This window comes from Pieris rapae, chromosome Z, assembly GCF_905147795.1.
Source record: "Pieris rapae chromosome Z, ilPieRapa1.1, whole genome shotgun sequence".
In the NCBI taxonomy this organism is placed as follows: Eukaryota; Metazoa; Arthropoda; class Insecta; order Lepidoptera; family Pieridae; genus Pieris; species Pieris rapae.
In genome coordinates this window covers 7351277-7372322 of record NC_059534.1, presented here as the reverse complement: position 1 = coordinate 7372322, position 21046 = coordinate 7351277, and the positions used below count along the sequence as shown (strand labels likewise).

At 33.2% G+C, this 21046-nt stretch overlaps 4 protein-coding genes, 1 long non-coding RNA gene and 1 pseudogene across 11 annotated transcripts; 4 read left to right on the top strand and 2 right to left on the bottom strand.

Annotated features, from left to right (window-relative positions):
• Positions 1–84: 84 nt before the first annotated feature.
• Positions 85–1974, top strand: LOC111000064 (enkurin). Its single transcript, XM_022269408.2, has 4 exons — positions 85–273; positions 784–1074; positions 1198–1414; positions 1753–1974. Exons 1-4 carry the CDS (start codon positions 188–190, stop codon positions 1918–1920), a joined length of 762 nt encoding a protein of 253 aa, XP_022125100.2. The 5' UTR covers positions 85–187; the 3' UTR covers positions 1921–1974.
• Positions 1975–2635: 661 nt separating this feature from the next.
• LOC111001013 lies at positions 2636–9420 on the bottom strand. 5 transcript variants are annotated; one of them, XM_045634240.1, is made up of 12 exons: positions 9256–9420; positions 8936–9060; positions 8436–8555; positions 8138–8355; positions 7845–8050; positions 7498–7609; positions 7109–7320; positions 6564–6762; positions 6049–6126; positions 4829–4942; positions 4132–4317; positions 2636–3681 (listed from the first exon to the last, which is right to left on the bottom strand). In XM_045634240.1, the coding sequence occupies exons 2-12, from the start codon at positions 9011–9013 to the stop codon at positions 3672–3674; spliced, it is 1533 nt and encodes a 510-aa protein (XP_045490196.1). In that variant the 5' UTR covers positions 9014–9060; positions 9256–9420; the 3' UTR covers positions 2636–3671. The 5 variants fall into 5 exon arrangements, with proteins under 5 accessions (XP_045490196.1, XP_045490195.1, XP_045490198.1 ...); XM_045634239.1 differs by lacking the exon at positions 9256–9420 and having other exon boundaries at positions 8936–9230; XM_045634242.1 differs by lacking the exon at positions 9256–9420 and having other exon boundaries at positions 7941–8050; positions 8936–9230.
• A 504-nt stretch (positions 9421–9924) lies between these two features.
• Positions 9925–15097, top strand: LOC111000530 (deformed epidermal autoregulatory factor 1). Of its 3 annotated transcripts, XM_045634182.1 has the most exons (7): positions 9925–10018; positions 10537–10848; positions 10928–10984; positions 11085–11276; positions 11652–11672; positions 12093–12319; positions 13337–15097. In XM_045634182.1, exons 1-7 carry the CDS (start codon positions 10003–10005, stop codon positions 13493–13495), a joined length of 984 nt encoding a protein of 327 aa, XP_045490138.1. In that variant the 5' UTR covers positions 9925–10002; the 3' UTR covers positions 13496–15097. The 3 variants fall into 3 exon arrangements, with proteins under 3 accessions (XP_045490138.1, XP_022125687.1, XP_022125702.1); XM_022269995.2 differs by having other exon boundaries at positions 9977–10848; XM_022270010.2 differs by lacking the exon at positions 11652–11672 and having other exon boundaries at positions 9977–10848.
• Positions 15098–16020: 923 nt separating this feature from the next.
• LOC123690582 lies at positions 16021–18153 on the top strand (annotated as a pseudogene).
• LOC123690583 lies at positions 17014–18621 on the bottom strand. Its single transcript, XR_006751188.1, has 3 exons — positions 18511–18621; positions 18149–18406; positions 17014–17131 (listed from the first exon to the last, which is right to left on the bottom strand). It is a non-coding gene; the product is annotated as an uncharacterized LOC123690583 (long non-coding RNA).
• Positions 18620–20968, top strand: LOC111000567. The gene is made up of 2 exons (XM_022270055.2): positions 18620–18681; positions 18918–20968. Exon 2 carries the CDS (start codon positions 19793–19795, stop codon positions 20729–20731), a length of 939 nt encoding a protein of 312 aa, XP_022125747.2. The 5' UTR covers positions 18620–18681; positions 18918–19792; the 3' UTR covers positions 20732–20968.
• Positions 20969–21046: the final 78 nt, after the last annotated feature.

The window sequence follows — 21046 nt, the reverse complement described above, 5'->3', positions numbered from 1 at the left end:
TATGTAAACTCGTTAGTCGTTACCATCGCGATTAACCCTTTAAAAGTTGCTGTGCTATGAAGTAATTATATAGTATATACTCTTTGCGTTGCCGTGCAAACAAATATTTTGTTTGTTACTTGACGGGAGACTTAGACAATTTTAATTTACACAGTTATATTAAATATTTGTATATTGAGTTGCAAAAATGTCAATAGTAGAGATTACAAAACACGATGAAGTAATTTATACTATTTTGGACAAACCCCCTCCTGATCCACCTAAAACTCCACGGTAAGTCTTTATTATTCAAGTAATAAATTGTTAAATTTAGTTTTTTATTAAATAAAAATACATAAATCGGTTTAAGAGACTAATTCATATAACCAGCTACATTTTATCTTAGAAGTTTAGCGAAGGGGGTTTTTAAAGCAATGATAAAATCTTGGCAACTCAATCAGTTTTCAGTAAAGGACAATGGTACGGTAAAGAGTCAGGAGATAAAAAAAAACATAAATTAGATACTACATGCTTCTTACGACCTCAACCTACCTTCTAAAACACTATGATGCTATTGTAAACACAAGTCTTAGGCGGCCCCACCAAATTAAGTCTCTTGGAATATGTACTAAAAAAATATTATTTAGATCGAAAACTAAGTAGGTTTTTTATGGTTTATTATAAATACAAGATATTATTAAAAATTTAAGACGGAACCAGGACTTGGTTATAAAATTTAAATGTTTACGGCTTAACATGTGGCGAGAAAAACTTAAACCAATAAGTAGTTTATATTTGTATCAGGTATGAGTCTAAGTTGGAGAAGCAATTGAAAGAAACTAAACTTCCTCAAATGCGACGCCTTTTTGGTTATGCTGAAACTCCACTTCACCCACCAGATCAATTCATGAAAAAAGGGGAAGGAATTAGTCAACCTATAAAAAAGTCCGATCACAAATGTTTTGTATCTGGAAATCTCCCACCAGTTCCTAAGCGGCCGCCTCCCGGAAAAAAAACGCAAAAGCCTAAAATAAATTTCAAAGTATTGAACATAAAAAAGGCAATTAAAACCAAGCCCAAGCCAGTTGAGCCCAGGTAAAACCGTGCCCTTATTTTTAAAATATGTTCTTAAACAAATAATAAGTAGATTTACATATAACTGACATTGCTTAAGAAAGTTGGTAAAAATTGAGTAAGTAATGAAATTGTCTTATTTAGGCTAGTGGATACAAGAGACGGCCATATTAAAAAAATTAAAGGTTCCGGAGAAGTACCGGAGTACTGTTTGCGGCCAGATTTTGGCAAGATGCCCAAATATTTGGTTAAAATGAACAGGAAACGCCAGAGAGAATATGAGAAAATTTTATATGCTGAGGAACATAAAGAAAGTGTTTGTAAACTGATAAATGAAGAAGAACGACAAAACCTTCTTGACGTAAGTGTTTGGGTTGCCTAAGTAACCTCTTATGGGAGACATAGTTCTGCGACTATTTTATTGTTTTTCTTCATAGAGATAACAGGTTATCGATAATTTGTTCGACCGCAGAGAAAAATTTTTGATCGGTGTTCGAACCTTCGGCTATGTTAAATCGCACATGTCACTTATTTGTAAAATAACTTATTCGTCTTCCATTCCATCGATCAGGTGGTATTGTTTATACATAGACATTAAAAAAGACATAGACAACAATTACTCAAATATTGAATATAACATAGCCCAATCGGTTATCTGCATGGACGTGTAATTTTTATCTATCTTTTTTGTTGTTCTAGGACTTAAAAAATAATTGGAAAAAAATGCAAAAGGCATTTCTACAACTTCCGATGTTGACTGATACCACACCGAAGATTGTTAAAAAATCAAAGATGGAACAAGAATTACGTCAATTGGAGAAAAGCATTGCTTTAGTTGAGGCCAATCCTTACATTTACATTTATTGATGTAATGTTTTAACGATTCTTGTGTGAACTAATAAAATTGTATTTTTTTCTCTATTATCTATTTTTGCTGTATAGAAACCTAGCAAATGTTTGATCAATTGTGTTGCTGTACTTGATTCACATATATTTAGAGTAATACACATTAATGTTGTCAAGCAAACTATACAGGTTCATATTAGTACTAGCCCCGCGAATTTCGTTTCTCCTAAATGTGATTTTACCCTACCTTTGTGATGCATATCAACATGGAACATTTTGCGATTTTACTCCAGAGACTGTTTGGGTTTCCGGAATGAAAACTCTTTTGATTTTTCTCTCAACTACAATTAACAAATTCCACGAAAATCACGAGTGACACGAGAATTTTATATATTAGGTTCTAAATGTATACTTCAGAAAAAGAGAAACAGTGGCGATACAACGTTATTAGGTCCAGCGCTCAGATTTTTAAATTTGTTTCATGATCGTTTGTCAATCAAGATGATCAGCCTCCTATGCCTTACACACCCCGTCGACCTTTGGGTCTAAGACAAAGCGGTTTCCTCACGATATTTTGCCATCACGTTTCGAGCGAATGTTAAATTGGCACTAGAGCAATGTTACCCTATGTGGCTTTAGCGAGCAACGCTCATCCTTGAAGTCGCAGGTTCGATCTCGGCCGTGCACTAATGGTCTTCTTATGTGCGCATTTAAGAGAAAAAAATAAAACCATATCTTAAAATTAACTTTTATTTGGACAAAAGCTTACAGCAAACTTATCTAATTGACTAGATCACTAGACTAGAATTATTTTGAGATCAAAATATTTTGCTTAATCATTAATTTAAAACCACTATAATCGATGTTTTGGCTATCAAGAAACATTGAGCTTTAAAATTGTTTCCATTATACTGTTTTACTGCATCACACCTAATACTATATTTTAAATGGTACAAATAATATCTTAATATTTAATTTACTAACATTCTTCGTAAAATTTATACAAATCTATTCAAACGGATTTAAATTTGGCACAGTTTTAAGAGACAGTACAGAAAAGGAAGATTAAATAAATATGCATCAGTGTCGTCTTATTTCGAAATTTGAAATTTTTTTTTTGTTATTAATTAATTCAGGGTACTTCGAATTTTACGAAAAAAAAAACAAATTTGATCATTACCGACATTATAACTATAATACATAAAAAATATAATACACGAAGTATGGTAAATGGAAGTCAATTTAATGGAGAAAACATATGTTTATATTGTAATTAAATCGAAAACAAAATTAATGCTAATTCCCGTAGATAATAATAATAAGTAACTCGATGATAGATTTAATCAGTTAGAGCTTTGACCACACATGTTTGTGTGTCTTGTATGTTACCGTCTGGCATTATTAATAATAACCGTCGACGTTTAATAATATTAAAATCAACCTCAGTCCAAATCATTACTTTAGTATCCATAATTTAAGCTGTAATTGTATAATAAAAATATATTTGATTAAATCTACTATCGAACACGGCGTATGACACTGGAAGAAGTTTGGAATCAATGCGTAAAAATAAATTTACCAATGTACTTATGCTATATAAAATTACCGAAAATCACAGACTAAGAAATAACTAGATAATAAAATATACAGAAATAATTATTCCTTATAAAACATATAATTAAAAAAATATTCTTAAATCGAAACATCTGAGCTTTTATAATACCTACATCGTACTTTTGTATCTACTACTACGGTGAATAGCTTGGTAACATTTACACCACACTGAAAGAGATAAATTTATATCTAAGTCATTGAATATGAGACTATGAATGAGAAAGAGAATATAAATAGACTAAAAACTAGAATTGCAATGAATAATATATATTCGTTGCAAGTCTACTAAAACTACCCTTTTATGTTAAAAATTTAAACTCTTTATTTAAAATAAAACAGTTGAATTTAATCGTTTTAACTCACTAATCTCTTCTTACCACAGTAACATAATTAGGCGGAAAGAGACGAAAGAGCATATCAGTTATAAGTGAAATTACATTAATTAAATTTGTATGTATAACATTAAACTAGTTTATCGACACTTGCACTATATTGACAAAGATACAACCTCATCAGTACAATGATGCTTAGCAACTCAGCATATGAACTACAATATGAATGCTACCATACTCCACTAGATATACCATATACTACTACTATACCATAAACAATACTTACATTTTTGCGGTCTTCTTGTTAAGTTTGTACACAGAGCCTTTTGCAATACCTGCCGGGCCTTTCGCACTGCCTGAGGGTCCGTAGACGGCCTTGAACGCATTTTTCCGTGATTCTGGACCATCGGCTTTAACAGTTTGGCCGATGCGAAGTTTAGGATTTGGGCCATTCCAGGTCATATAGTCCTCCCTAATGAAAGTCAAACACAAATTAAAAGAGTAAAGATAGAAGTACACATTACCTAACAAATATCTATAGTCTATAATTCTGTACCGTAGATAAAAAGTTTTAGGATTTATTTTTATTAAAACCACTCTGGATTATCAACGAGAAATAATATAATGAGTTGCGGGCAGAAAGATTTTTGCTTATTTTAGTATTAGGAACTTTCATTCAGCCATGATAATCAACGTTTTTCATCTTATATATAAAATTCTCGTGTCGCGGTGTTTGTGGTAAAACTCCTCCAAAACGGCTTGACAGATTCTCATAAAATTTTGAGTGCATATTGGGTATGTCTGAGATTCGGACAACATCTATTTTTCATCCCCCTAAATGTTAAGGGTAGTCCAACCCTAAATATTTTATTTTTTATTCTTAGATCAATTTTTATTTTATTTATCAACAGCATTAAAAATACATGGAAGACTCATGCTCCAGTGGTTTACTAACAGTAAATCTTACTTACAACAGTACTTACAATAACAAATTGTCCTTTGGCCCTTGCCTAAGCTTTGGATTAGGACCATTACGAGGCCCAGAGTATTGCGACTTATATTTCGGTTCGGTATTCGGTGAAGATTTAAGTATCGGCCTATAATAAAACGGATAATTTTTAATTATTATCTAAATTAAAAATGTCAAACAGATTAAAGACGTGCAAAACCTATCGTTGTGTTCAATTTCAAAAACTCGAGAGCTAGATGCTTGCCAAACGAATTATTTTTACTGAGGCTAAAATCATAAAATGGTTATGACAATGACATCTAACGATAAAATTATAACTTGAGAGCGAAATTAAACCTTTACCAAAAAACTAATATATTTTAGAATTGAAAAAAAGAGTGTGTGTACTTATGTACACGCATTAGAAGTTATACTTCTTTGGCGTATGGAAAAAAATAACTAAAATGCAGTAGTAATTAACGATAAATATTAAAATTAAGCAAAAAGATTTTAATTGAATAAATAAATAGTAAGTAAATACTATCACTGTCCTATATGAAATTGATTTAATAACACCAAAATAATATTCTCACTGTTTAATTGTACTGTTACGAAACACGTGTTCTAAATATAAAAATACTAGAATATACAACTTAAACATAATTATCGATTTCTATGCCACCTAGAATCATTGTGAATCTACTCCATTCATACTTTAAAACTGTAATGGACATAACAACAAAAACATTAAGAACATTTAAAAATCACTTAAATTATACAACACAGTCCCAGATATATTTTACAATTCTGGACTACATGGTAACGAATTTTATCCATAACATAGCTAATGTTACACACAGATTTATAACATCGAGTTAAACTCTCAAGTAGCTTACATTTATAAGGATTAATACTAAAAATGTTTTGAGGAACAGACACTTACATGCTGACACACACAACTTAAATAAGTCACCATGGCGTAATAAAACAAGGCGAACCTTATTCTAAAATAAAATTTAATGATACTAAACACTTAAGTTTAAGGATTATAAAGCGTTAACAAAAATAAAACTTAGCGCGTGCATGGAAAATTTTACTTTTGCAAGCCAACGATAAAATATAAATTCCAGAAATTATTAGTTTTAGCACGAGATCGAGATATGACGCTAAAATGTCCTCGTTAATAAAACAAGTTTAATATACAGCTGATTCCCTAGTTATTACGTCATAGTAACTTAATGCATGCAAACATACTTCAAATGTTCCGTCCATGTCTTGATACGGCGTGTAACAGGGGCGGGCGCTGGGGTCGTTTCCTCTTCATCGACGCAACTAACCGCACCGAATGTATGAGTATGGACGATGATAAATCAACATTTATGATCGTAATATATTTTAATTATATCACAAGTGTTGCTATATTAAGTGAATGATATGATTTGCATATTATCGCAAATAATTATAAAAATCTGACCAATCTCCATGCTTCTATTTTTAACTTAACACTATTTTATGGGATAATTTGTCGCATTTGTCAAAATCCAACACCTCTTTGGCATATTTTGACACATACCGCTAAATCTCTTTTCTACATCACCCTATGATTTGTCAGATTTTATTTTTTTAAATAGTTTTATTGAAGGCGATATGTGCGGATGTGAAGCTAAGAAGCTTTAATATTAAATGTTAAGGTTCAAAATTGCAGTTTTATAAGCAGGCATATTATTATTTAAAATTAGATTTATTACAGTAAAATTAGTTAAACTTACAATTTTGTTTCTGGAGTTTCTGCGCGTTTTATCTCCTTCGCCTGTGTGACTGTTACCGATTTCGGGGCCTGGGCATCTTCTTGCATTACCACATTTAATATTTGTTCAGCTCTTTCTTCATTATAATCGACGCTTTCAAGAGCTATAGATACTACTCTTTCTGCTATACTACTGTATTTTTTCTGGAAGTTTTCCTTAACTACGGAGAAAGCCATATAACTAGTATGTACATATGATACTTAAAAAAAAGACGCATACTTGCTCACTAAGCTAATCCTCAAAACATACAATGTCAAGAGTTATGATTTATAACTCAGTGTTAAATTGCAGCTAAATGCTGGACAACATTTAACTAATTAGGACTTATAGTATGTTTATAGATAAACCTGTACAAACTTGCAAATACAATAAACACTGTTTAACACTGTTTCTGCATTGACCCTACTATTTTTGTATAAAGAAACGTCTCTAGCTAAATCCTGGTAAAAAATAAATATCTTGGGCATCAACTAATATAAGAATAATTATGACATTAGAAAACTTACTTAGTTTTCTTTCTTCCGTAGTTTTCATTAATGTGATGGTTTTTTTGACTGGCAGAGGAGACTCTTGTTTGACAGGTATTATTATGGTCTGTTTCTTACTAAATCCTAGAGTAATAAGCTCTTCACTGGCCATTTGTACATTGTTGTCTTTATTTGCTAGAACATCTAAAATCAATGTTTCTTCAGCTTTTGGGAACACACTTTTTAGATATCTGAAATAAAAGTAACTGCGTTATTTACAAATTAACAATTTTTATCTATGGACATCTAGTTAAAACATTACAATTTAAGTTTTAATAGTGTCACTAATAATAATAGCGTGGAATTTAAGGTCTAAAGATGTAAAAATAATAATTTTGTAAACAACTTTATTAGGTTACAATGCTTACTTCAATTTCATTTTAGGAGATTGATGTTTTATAGTTTGTCCACCTTCATATGATTTTGTTGTTCCGTAATAACTAGATGCACCTGAATTTGGACGTAATAGTAATGGTGAACCTGTAGGACATAATTAAAAAATGTATATAGTTAGTTTATATAAAAATAGAATATGATTTCAAATTTGAAAGTAATGAAATGAAATGCATAAGAAATTACAACAATCAAAAGTCATTTTGCAGAATTGATAACTTATTTTTTCTAAATTAATAAATTATTTATATCTTTCTTAAATATGCCCCCTGTTGGATAACTAGATGTATTTAAAAAAATGATATGAGAAATAATGTTTAACCTTGTGGTGTCAATGTAAATGGGGAATGACATGATCCATGCAAAGAGCCAGAAACTCCTTTTGCTAACTGTAAAGCTGAGTGAATTCCCATAGCACCTTTGTGTAGTCTCGAAGCTGATGGAGATGCAGTTAATGGTCCTGGAGTAGTGATTGGGTGTTTTTCTACTTGGAGAGCACTTATTACTACAGCTTCACGGTTGTAGTACCTGAAATCAGATACATATAGAAACAAAGTAACATTTATGTTTCCCCGTAAAGCATTATAACATTTAAATATGCATTATAGAACTCACTTCTTCAGTAATATCTTGATGTGTGTTTCACTGACAGTAGGGAACATGGCACTTATCTTGGCAACTAAAGCCTCTGTATCAGAATTGAGTACAAGAGATTCTTGAAATTTTTCATTTAGGTGTGAAATGCGTCCTGGAAGAGGACTTGCACGTGGAGTAAGACATAATGCCCGACCAAGAATTGGGCTATCATTTGGTGTTCCATTTGATTTAGTATCCTATGAAATAAAATCTAAATGAATATGTATGTTTATTTATATTAAGTAGTATATAGTACTTGGTAGTAAATAGTACTTACAAAAAGAGGCTTCAGGCCCTTTGGATGAAACATCTTTGGACTTGGTTGAGCTTGAAAAGCATGTTGAAGACGGATAGGAGAAGGATAAGGATGTACATGGTAAGGAGATCCATGTGCTGGCTGTGTTATCCAAGGATACAGACATAGATGAACAAACTACACTGTGAACAAGTGCTAGTTGGGTCATATTACAAGAACAAATACCATCAACTAACTTCAACTACTAATGGATTCACTCACAATTAAAAAAGACCCAGTATAATTATAGCCTTGTCTATTTTACTATGTTTTTTCTGCAGTTTTTATAGATTTCTGCGGAGTCTGAATGTCTGACGCCAGAATTTGTTAAAAAATAATTGTGAGAGCAGCTTACATGTTTTGATAAGTATTAATATTCTGTTTATAAAAACCCTACACAAATAATTATCACAAAATAATAAGGTTATAGTGGTTAGTTTCAAATACATTCATACTTAATTAAACATATCTACCATATTTACCTGCGGGTGCATACACTCCAAAGCGATGTGATGAGCAGCATTTTGTATTGTTTTATGTTTAGTGCGTATATCTTCCATTATCACGTTAATTTTTTCCAAGACACTTTTCTCATTCAAACCCTCATCTGAAACAACACCAATTTTTATTGCGATTACAGGACACGAATGTTTATGTTAACACAATTCAACACGGAATCGGAAACACAATAACGCGAAAAATATGAGCGATATTAATAAAATACTACTAAAATTTTTCAACGACATAAATTAAAATAAAACGATTCGGCAAAATATTCTTAAACTTGCTTGCTTTCAGTTACCATAATGTTATTGTATCTTAGATGAAATAAGGCTTGTAGTTGTACGATACAAATGTCAGACACACCGTAACCATAACTTTATGCTACATTAACAAAGATTATACTAGTATAGGGGCCACCGACTAGAGAATAAACCAACAACCGACTAAAATTAAAAAAAAAACCCTTTTTCACTGTACGTCCTGTGATTACAGCCCCTAAAACAAAACGACGATACATAAAATATGTATTCGTTAGTAAACGTAACAAACGAATTTTGTATCTTAACAAAAACAAATTGAGTCTAATCTAACTAAATAGGCTGCATATATTTTTTTACGTTTAAAATATGAATATTTAGGTAAGTAGATTAAATTGAATGTAACTGAGTATAAATAGTGTTCCAGAACAATATGACTCATAAATTATAATTATATATGTAAATTTCCTACGAACACTATTGTTTTATTGAAGAACAATTCTGCAGAAATTTAAATACACTTTACAATTTTAAGTTTAAATGTATTACATATTTCCATAAGACTGATAAATACAATATACCCATAGGAAATAATTATATCCATACGAAAGAGGCTACTTAGAAAGAAAATTTGTTGCATACATGAAAACTAAATTATAATGTTTTTGGTATTGATTTTCTAAATAGTGTTTACTTTTTAAACTATTGTAGTACAGTTTGTTAAAGTTTAAATTTCCCGCCATAACCTCAATAGTTTATATTCGATTCAAACTTCTACACATTGAGTTATGGCCGACAACAACAGTAAGTCTGAAAAATTTGTAACATTTTTGTTTTACATATATTACTTTTTCTAAAATTCGCATTTGAATGAATTATACGTCACGGGGGCGTGAGAAGATATTTGGTTATGGCAGGCGAAAGAAGTTCGGAAAACGTCGTCATGCCGACCTCTACCGAAGTGACCGAAGGCGATCCCTTGTCGACTTCAACCGAGCACGAAAGCGATCGTTCAGATGGTACAAATGTTGCAATAAGTCGTTTAAATAAAACATCTCGATTTGCGACAAATGATACCACCTATATTACATCGCCTGGCTCTTTACAAGTTGGCACTCTAGTATCAGGGTCCTCTTTTAACGTGATAGCACCGGATCAGTTGCCACATTTTAAGCCTATGCTTTGTGTTGATAACGGTTTTATTTCGAGTGGTTCCCTTGCAGAAGAAATTAAAACTACACATATCGTCATACAAGAAACAGCTTTGCCGACCAAACAAGAATCGAAACATATTATCTCTAATACAAATTCATCAATATCAGGTACGAGCAGCAGTAATCAGTCATGGACGGAAACAGCAAATATGCCTGTTATACCGATAAGATGCAAAAATACCTCGGCAGAATTACACAAAAGCAAGCTTGGCTCTGGTGGCCGTGGAAAGTGTATAAAGTATTGTTCTGAATGGTATACGCCGAGTGAATTTGAGGCTTTATGTGGTAGAGCATCCAGTAAGGACTGGAAAAGGTCTATTAGATTTGGTGGTAAAAGTTTACAAGTGCTAATTGAAGAAGGTATCCTGACTCCTCATGCTGCCAGTTGCACATGTGGAGCATGTTGTGATGATCTGACAGGTAACCTTTGATGAGTTTGGAAACCTAACAATATATATGCTGGTAGTCAAAGTTCTGATTATAAATTGTTTCTTTTCAGCAACAGGCCCTGTGAGGTTGTTTATACCCTACAAAAGAAAAAAACGTAGTCCTCAAGGTACTGTTTAAATATATTATTATGCATAATATGATGTTTTCTTAATGTGTGTGAGTTAAGTCTCTTGGTTTTGCCTTTTTCAAAATTGATTATGTTTTAGATGACATTCAAACAAAAACAAACCGATTAAGATCCAAAGGTAAACATGAACCAGAAAAGCTTGATATAGATACCCAACCAATGAGTAATAACAGCAACTCTAAAGAGACATGGCAGTCCATTGCAGAGGAGCTAGAAAGTACCAGTGAATATGATTTGTTAGCTTCTGATCCCAATCAGGATACTATTGCTAGTAAGTAATGTAATTATTATATGGAACAAAATAGGATATATTTCTAGGTACATATAAGTCACTAATTATTATAAATAAGTAGATGAGCCTTTTTTTGCCTACTTACCTGAAACACAGTTTTGGGATGCTTTAAATCTAGTAACTCTGAATTGAAGTCATACACAGCCACGTTATGGTATATTAGACTGATATTTTGATAAAACAATATAGGAAAGGCATTCCATACAAGTGGACCACTTAAACTTAAAATAAATAATCTTATTTAGATTAATATATTAAGCTAACATATATATAAAATGTTTTATTGTCAGTTCCTGTGCCTTTGGACAATTCACATTATATTAATTTTTTATTTTTGTTTTTGCTACAAAACAGTACCAGCACTTAAGGAAATAGGTGGGTACCATATTAAGTAATTTATTTACTATATGTTATATCTGCTGCACATTTAAAAAACAATTTGCTATTGCTGTCACAACCTAAAAAACATAATCTCATTATAATATATATAGAGTTTAAATATAATTGTAATTTGTGCAAATTTATCAAACCGCAAAAAAGTAGGCCAACTATGAATTCATTTTTATTTTACACATAATCACTGATAATATTTATTGTCATATAAAAATTAAAATTCATGTGACGACATAGGCTTAAAACATGAATTCATGTACGGCCTAGTTTTTGCATTTTCTTATTTTTTAAATGTTGGCATGGCTTTATGCATTTTTAAACATTGGTATGGCATTATATAACCTTTTCCTCTATGAATTAATTGTATTTACAATTACTTATTAACATGAATACTATTTTTAGACGTACCCACTACTACCACTGTAATGAAACGTATGGATGATATAGTGGACATATTTCTGAAATTATCTCAGGAGCTAAAGCAATGTGTAGAAGACATTCATTTAATAAATAAGCGTCAATCGGAGAGACTTGAGCATGTGAAGGCATCAGAATTATTAGCGTCTACTGTAGAAGCGCAAGTTGAAGATGAGTTTTCTCCAAATACTGTGGAGGCTAGCTCAAAAAAGGTAACTTAAGTTTTTTAACTAGATCCTGATTCAATTGAGAAAACGTTTTTTATTTCTTATAATTTAATTTGTGTAATTTGCATTGAATAATAATTAATGGTCTAGTAATTTTTATAAATACACTTGGAGAAAAGTTTTTGCCTGCATCCCACTTTTTAACATATCATAATAGTTTTATATGTTTATTATACATATTTATGTGTTTACTGTTAAATTGCTTAGAAACAAAAATTTAATTAGTTTTATGGTATTGAAGCTCATATTGCTTTTGGACAGTTATAAGTGAGAAGAAGAATGTACCCTGCTCATTCTTTTAAACATTCAGGTAGAAGCCGTCCACTCCTAGTTCCTTATGCTCATATCATGGATTGGTCTAGTGCTCAGCTGCCGATCGTGAGGTCTCTCGGTTATATTTCCAGTGCATAAAATTCCAATCGAGATTCCAGAGTCAAGTAATTTTAGAGCAGCTTGTAGTACGCAGCCGTAAGTTGGTGGGCTACAGAACAGTGAAAATTATGAAAATATTAAAATAACTTGTATCTCAATGAGTATTCAATGGAAACTGATATTTGGAAAGTCTTCGATCTCTTAAAGATTTGTCTGATCGTTGACATCTCAGAACTCTGGCTTCTCAACATAGTATTGACTTCCAAAACTTCAGAGATATAAGGTGTGGGAATTTAAACACAGTACAATAGCTTCAATATAAAGGGGAAATTAATTTCCAATGCCGACCCTAAGCCAATTTACACTAATCTCAAAGTTTTTGACCCAATTTGGCTTTTTGCAACGATTTGCAAAGATTTTTGCAACAGACCCTTAACTCCAATCTCAAAATTAAGCTGTTCAGTAAATTAATGCTTTCATTTAGATAAAATAAAAAATAAAATAAAATATGTTTATTTTGGAACATAAGATCATCAAGGTATCACTTATTCCACGTCATTAAATTTGAACCTGTAGGCATCCCTAATATAATATGTCTTTATATAGTTGAATTTTCTTTATTTCTTACAGTGTGCCAATTGTAACCGCGCCGCATCAGCAGAGTGTTCCTTATGTCGAAGAACTCTATACTGTTCAACATTTTGTCAGAAAAAAGACTGGGCTGTACATCAAATTGAATGTTTGCGTGATGTTCCCACCATGCTCATTGTAGAAAGCCAACCCCAATAATACATATGAATCTAATATAAATGTAATATTATGTAAATATTTAATGTTAGGATAAAACAACAGATTTTAAATAACACTGATAAGCAATATTGAAAAAACTAAATTAATAATTAACTACTCCGGAAGAAAAGTACGACCGAAATATAGAAAGCCAAGTGAATGCTGGTAATAATAATAATAATAATATTTATTTATTTCTCAAAAAAACTTACAAAACTTCGTACATGATATGTTACAGTAATGTGTCTAAATAATTGTCATTCTTCTTTGGAGTAATTGTATTGTTTATGTGAGACTGATGCCTGCTAAAGGTCGTGCACCTGTGTTACAGGTCATCAGGCCTCCACCACTTTGGATCGACAAATGATAATAAGTAAAGAATAGACAATCATAGTTACAGTAGGTACGTTAACAAAATAAGAAATATATACATTTTTCTACTATATAGTATTGTACACAAGGAATATATAAATAAATGATGCATTCCTTTATGTATAGCCAAGAAATCTCAAATGAGACATGACTGGCCATACAACAGGGAATGTTTCGGTGGTTTGGCCATGTAGAGTAGTTGTATGGAAAGCAGCATTCAAGTATGATAAACAAGGCAACCATGGATAGATATATCGACTTGGGCAGGTCTTGTCATCTTGTGAATATACAGGGTGGCCAAAAAGTCGTGGATCCAGGGGTAAGATGTTGTCATCAGTTGCAAAAAATTTTTTTATAAATTATTTTGCATAAGAAAATTTTATTTATTTTTTTTACTCATTCTTATTAAAATTCGGATAAAATCTACACCTGTATCAGTACCAATCTAGTGAAAATAATGAAATAGATACAGGATGTAGAAGGCAACCCTGTATAATTAAATAAATCCTCCTAAATTAAGCACACATTAGCTTAATTTAGGAGATGCTAGTGTACATTGTATCAATTTAAATGAAGTGAATGTAACCAAACATGTGGGACCAAAATATCTAAATATATGCATGTAAATTCTGTTAATTATAGAATTATTAATAATTTATTTATCTTTTTTAAAATTAACTGTGCTCCTATTGAGCTATTGGCAAAGAAAATCTTGCAGTGTGTTTTGATAGTTTGGTCTTCGTTATCTCTACCATGGTTAGCCTTTATCCTTTTCAAACATAAACAATAGAAACGCTAGCTAGTAAATATTTTATGAAATAGTGTTTATTATATTATTTTATTGTGATGAATAAAAAAGATAATTTTTCCTATTTAATGAATAATTATTTAACTTGTATGTATTATGGCCATGGGATTACAATAGATAATAATTTGGGATATACTGTGGGACTTGTACTTAATTGAGTGATGTTCATAAATTTGTATCGGATCAGTTCTACATTCTGTATAAGATAAATATATCATAAATGTGATTTAAACTGAACACCAAAAATTAAAATAAAGTAGATATGTATATTGTACGTAAATATAATTTTATAGTTATACAAATTAATCATTTCACCCTTTTGACATACGTGTACCTAACCCTAGTTATTTAATAGTAATGCAATATTTATAATATGTATATGTTTGTTGTAAATTTTTATATTAAATTCGAGATAATTATTACTTAAATTTTGTTGTCATTTCACGACGGCATTTATGCCGGATATTCTTTTCAACTATTTCATATTAACAACGATAGAGAAATCAGATATTTGTCAATGATAATGGATTGAACAATAAAAAGTACTTAAATTTGTCGGAACGTCACGAAGATGTGCAGCGTTTTCGTCGAAGAAAAGGGAGAGAGCGATAGAAAGGGAGAACGAGAAAAAAAATATCGTTGATGTATTAGTTCGAGGTTGATGTATTCGTTTAGTTGTTACATATTAGAACTTTAGATGGAAATTCTGTCGCATACCGTCTCAAGCAGTAAACGCAGATTTTTAAAAATTTATATTATCATTAGCACGTATACAGTGTATAAACAGTGTGAATATAGATATACAAATAGATGGAGTGATCATATATTTAAGTGCTTATTACACTATGCGATATTCAGACTGACTTAGTAAGACTGTCTTAAAATCTAATTAGCAAGCTCGCTATTAGGGGAGATGTAGGCAATGGGAGTCAGTAGGCAATGGTGATCACCTCAAAATAACCGATACAAACATAAGTACACGCTAGCATGACGTCACACCCGTGCGCGAGCGGCGACTGGCTCAGTTCGGCCGACGCGTTGGCGAGTAAGGCCTCTTTTCCATTACACGGTTTCTCGCCGTGAAAATCTACGGTTAATTCGCCGCGTGTAGGCACGGTCGTCAGTGTGGTATGGATCACTATATGAGCTTGTCGACATGCACGGTGGCGCCAAGGCACGGCGCCGCGGCCGCGTGCGCCGTGACTGCCCCTCGGCGCGCCGCGTCTACGCACGGCGTGATTTTCACCAGTGTTGTATGGCAGTCTATCGGGGTGTGTCGACGGTGCCGGACGTACGCACGGATTCGTGACCGCTTATATACGCTGTTTCGCGATTTTATTATAAAATGAATATAAATCAAGAATTATTAATTACGTTGATTCAAGAAAGGCCTGTAATATGGGATAAGACCATCGACGATTATAAAAATAAGCGGCTTAAATATGATTCCTGGAAAGAAATATTTATTCATTTCCAGCCCACATTTGAAGATTTAAGTGGTGATGAGAAAAACAAGTTTGGTAAGTTACAGATATTTAATTATTAACTTTTTACTTATGCATAGTTGTTTTGATAGGAGAGGCGACCTTCGTTAGATACAAAATATTGTGCAAATCTGTTGCGAACTTCATTAGCCGCCAAACTTCCGCGAACTGCATTCGTGATAGGTAACTGGATTAGTTCCGATTCTGAATCAAGGGTGGACTCATTTTCACTCGCATTGTGAAACTGAAAGTTTTCCTGCTTATGTATAAAATTTTGCAAAACACAACATGTTTTCACAATATCAACTGCCAAATCGATGGACACATTCATTGGCCGGTGAAAAATTCGCCATTTATTGGATAAAATGCCAAACGCACATTCAACAAATCTTCGCGCTCTTGTGAGTCTGTAGTTAAATGTACGTTTTAATTGATCAAGCTGATGACCACCAAATGGACGAAGCAAGTGATAATGCAAAGCAAAGGCTTCGTCCGCAACGAACACATATGGCAAATCGTAGTCAATTCCAGGCAAACGTGTTGCATCGGGTAGATTTAATCCGTTGTTTGTTAAATTTTTCCAAAATGGGGTCTCTTTAAACACACTGGAATCACACTCCTTTCCGTAGGCGCCAACGTCAACAAATATAAAGTTGTAATCGCTATCTACTACTGCCATCAAAACTATAGAAAAAAAATGTTTGTAATTTAAAAACATCGAGCCACTATCAATTGGCTTAATAAGTCTGATGTGTTTTCCATCGACCGCTCCTAAGCACAGCGGGAAGTTGGAAGATTCTTGAAATTTGCTTGCAATGTGTAGCCAGTCTTCTTTAGATGGCATTTTCATATTCTTTATACAGTTCTAACCAAATGTAGTGGCATACTTCACGTACGATGCAACTTATGGTTTTTATTCCAATTCTATAGCTGTAGTATAGGTCAGTAAAGGTATCTCCTGTTGCTAGATACCTGAAATATAAAACAAAACGGTTCAGGTTCAAATACTAAAACCCCATTTTAGGTCGGGGTCGATTCAGTTTAGGTCGGGGGTTTTCATAAATTTTGAATTTAATAATTATTATTTATTTATTTTCAGGGCAAATGGTGATGAAGAAGTGGACCAATATGAAAGATAGCTGGATAAAATATGACAAAAAAATTAATGAATGTAAGTCTGGTTCTTCAGCAAAAAAAATAAGAAAATATATGTTCTATGATGAAATGATGTTCCTAAAAAAAAATGTTGAGCATCGCAAGACCGATTCTAACATGACTGAACATGTTCATGATTCTAGCCTCAGTAATGAAAATTTTGATAGTGCAGTCCCGAATCAATCAAGCTCGGGATACACTGAACGGAGTGAGACGCAAAGGGTTTATGAAGTTTATGGATTCAGCAGAACGAGATGAGAAAAAGAAAAGCCGTAGTATGAACTTTTTTATGGGAATCGCTGATACAGTTGACAAGTTCAGTGATGAAAATATGATAGACTTTCAGTTTCAAGTAATTTCAATAATTAAAAATATTCAACAAAGACAGTGTACTCAGTATATACCTACATCAAGAAACCAATGGGATCAAGGCCATCAAGGATATTTAAGTGGTACAGCATCCTCAAATGCGCAATCGTCAACATATGGATATTCTACAGCTGCTAGATCGAGCTATGGAATAAGTCGTCCACAGACGTCTTCTCATGATTTTGGACACGGTTCTGGTTTAGAGCCAATCCACTACCGACCCGAATCACAATTATCTGTACATAGTGTAAATGCGGAAAGTATCTCGGCAGATTCTCAAGTTTCTATTGAAGACGAATTCGATTTTAGTACCGCACTTGAGTAGCATTTTCAGCGTAGTGTATTTTTTGATTTACTTGTTCTTAAATTAATAATTATTAAAATTCAATTACATGTAATAATTTTGTTTGTGTGCAATAAACAATTTTAAACTAAAATATGTCATTTAATTTTGTACCTACTTACCTCAGAGTTACAGCCAATCTTTCTGCGGGCGATATACTCTCTCGCATAAAAGTATCTTGATGTTTTAGTTCCTGGGATAATTTTTGGAGCAAGTTGTCGAATGTAGTTTTCTGCATTCTAAAATAATTGTAAAACTTGTCTTCATCTTCTCTCAATTGATTCTTGACAAGTGTATGAAACGCGCCATATTCCTCCCTTTTTTCTAAAATCGGATGTATCCAAAACCTTACTTCCCTTTTTTTTTCTATTTTCTTTTTCCTATATATGAAATAAGCAACTATAATCTTTTTTTTCGTAAGAAAATTCATGACGCAGCACGTCCTACACAGCCCGAGTAAAAAGCGCTACTAGCCAGTACTTACCAATGTCTCGCGCGGTGATTTTGCCGTATCATGTACAAGCTAGCACGTTTTTTCAACCGTACGGCTTACACACCGTACGTTTGAACAACCGTGTAATGGAAAAGATGCCTAATGGGTGTGTGAAGATTTCGTGCCATTTACATCTAATTTTTCGAGTTAAGAAATACGAAGGTAAGTTAAAAAATAACAAATATTTATTTCTGTACTTGTAATGTGTAATAGTCGTAGCATTTTAGCATGCAATTCAACAGCCATATTGTTATTATTACCTATAATTTCTCGCCAATTTTTTTTTCGTTTTATTGCCTATGTAGGTAATCGGAGTCAGGTGATCCCAATTACCTACATACTGATCCCCATTGCCCACACTACCTAATCTCGGTGAAACAGTATTTTTTTGTTTGTAGATGCCGAAAGTTCGAGCTAGAAAGACTAATAAAGCTAACTGGACTATGGACCACCTTGAAAAAGCTATAAAGCTCATCGATGAACAAAATTTTTCTATAAGAAAAGCCGCGAAGACAATGAATATTCCATTTGCCAGTCTTCACAAGAGATATAAAAAAAATATAGTTAAGGCACCTCGTCTTGGCCGTAATACTGTCTTCAGTGCTGAGATGGAAAAGGAATTAGCTGACATAATAAAAAAAATGGCCAACATATTCTACGGTTGCACCCCAAACCAAATAAAAAGAGCAGCATTTGCATACGCTGAAGCCCTAAATCTGAAACACAATTTTAATACGAGTTCAAGATTAGCTGGTCGAGTTTGGTTTGAGGGATTTATTGCCAGGAATAATGTTTCTGTGCGGAAACCCGAAGCTACTAGTATCAATAGGGTTACAGCCTTCAACAAGACTGAAGTTCAACGATTCTACAAGCTACTAGAAGAACTAATGGGAAAATACAAATTTATCCAGAAAAATATTTATAATTGTGACGAAACCGGAATCTCTACCGTCCAAGAACCCGAAAAAGTATTAGCTGCTACGGGACAAAAGAGAGTAGGGTCCATAACAAGTTGGGAACGGGGTAAGAATATCACTTTACTCTGCGCTATGAGCGCTGCAGGTGGATATGTCCCGCCAATGTTTATTTTTCCCCGAAAGAGGATGACCCCGACTCTTGAAAAAGATGGGCCAACAGGAGCAATATACAAATGTTCGGACAATGGATGGATAAATGAAGAACTTTTCCTCCAATGGCTTAAGCACTTTATCCAGTATGCCAAACTCTATCTTCTTGAGCCATCTTTGAGTATTGTAAGGAGAACTATGTCCATATGCTATCTCTACCACCACATACATCTCATCGCATGCAGCCATTAGATGTGTCCTTTTTTGGTCCATTTAAAGCTGCATATAGAAGAGAATGCGATTTATACATGAAGAGTCAACTGTCCCAAAGAATAACACCCTATGAAATAGCTTCGTTGGTTAAAAAAGCATTTTCTAATGTTGCCTCCTTGAGTAAGGCCGAAGCAGGATTCAAATCAACGGGCATATTTCCTATAAACCCAAATGTTTTTTCAGATGAAGACTTTATAGCAGCTGAAGTCTTTCAATCAGAGCCAATTGTTGTTCAAGATGTTGCTGACTCTATTTTTGAATCGACTTCTGCTGGTGCTGTTGTCCATGCATCATCCCTAACGCCTACTTTTGAGCTAGAACGAAATATTCCTACTCCAAGTACATCCACATTCTGTCCCACTACTTCTGGACCAGCGACTGTATCGTTGTCTCAAATTGATATACCATCAACATCTAAGGATCTGCCAAGTATTCAAAATTTCATTCAGATGCCTCAGAAGGTAGCTGTTGTCAAAACAAGACAAGGAATGAAAAAACAGCATGCAACAATTTTAACATCCACACCGATCAAAGACGCCCTAGTTGAAAAAGAAAATAAAAGGAAAGCCAAAGCTGTGAAAAACGAAGGAAAAAGAACAGGAAAGAAAATTAAGCCACAGAAGGGTAGTCGTGACAAGGTTAAGAAGAAAATTCTGCAGGACTCCAATGATACTTCGACGTCAGACGTGAACACGGTTGTGTTATGCCAGGAAAATGACGATGCAGAAGATGCAAGCAGCTTGTGTCTTGTATGCGGTGAATTCGGCCGAAACAATGAAACCTGGTACCGGTGCACTTCTTGTGGGCTCTGGGCTCATGCCGACTGTACTGGGTGGGATACTGCGCACAATTATGTTTGCGATATGTGTTGATCACCATTGCCCACATACTGATCACCATTGCCAACCTAAGTTGACAACCGGGATCAAAGTTATTTTTTTTTTTAAATTCTATTGTACCAAAACTAGTAAACCAATGTAATTAAAGTTGATCTGAATCGATAGTTAGTAGAGTAAAGTTTATAATAAAAACAGAGTAATAAAAAGTTGATTCATAGATTAGCTTTTTTTTTCATTTTCGCTTAAGTGATCCCCATTACCTACATTTACCCTACACTGGACTGAATACCGCATGCTAACTCATTTTTACTCATTTGCAAAGCGTACGTAGTCGGTGACGGATGTCGC

Bases quoted from the DNA above. Each gene is read 5' to 3' on its own strand.
- LOC111000064 (XM_022269408.2), top strand. From the start codon at position 188: ATGTCAATAGTAGAGATTACAAAACACGATGAAGTAATTTATACTATT. The intron at 274-783 runs GTAAGTCTTTAT...TATTTGTATCAG, and splicing joins GATCCACCTAAAACTCCACG to GTATGAGTCTAAGTTGGAGA. The intron at 1,075-1,197 runs GTAAAACCGTGC...TGTCTTATTTAG, and splicing joins CCCAAGCCAGTTGAGCCCAG to GCTAGTGGATACAAGAGACG.
- LOC111001013 (XM_045634240.1), bottom strand. From the start codon at position 9,013: ATGGAAGATATACGCACTAAACATAAAACAATACAAAATGCTGCTCAT. The intron at 8,556-8,935 runs GTAAATATGGTA...TGGATAACACAG, and splicing joins TGGAGTGTATGCACCCGCAG to CCAGCACATGGATCTCCTTA. The intron at 6,763-7,108 runs GTAAGTTTTCTA...CTTTCTCCGTAG, and splicing joins TACGGAAGAAAGAAAACTAA to TTAAGGAAAACTTCCAGAAA.
- LOC111000530 (XM_022269995.2), top strand. From the start codon at position 10,125: ATGGCAGGCGAAAGAAGTTCGGAAAACGTCGTCATGCCGACCTCTACC. The intron at 10,985-11,084 runs GTACTGTTTAAA...ATTATGTTTTAG, and splicing joins AAAAAAACGTAGTCCTCAAG to ATGACATTCAAACAAAAACA. The intron at 11,277-11,651 runs GTAAGTAATGTA...GCTACAAAACAG, and splicing joins CAATCAGGATACTATTGCTA to TACCAGCACTTAAGGAAATA.
- LOC111000567 (XM_022270055.2), top strand. From the start codon at position 19,793: ATGCTATCTCTACCACCACATACATCTCATCGCATGCAGCCATTAGAT.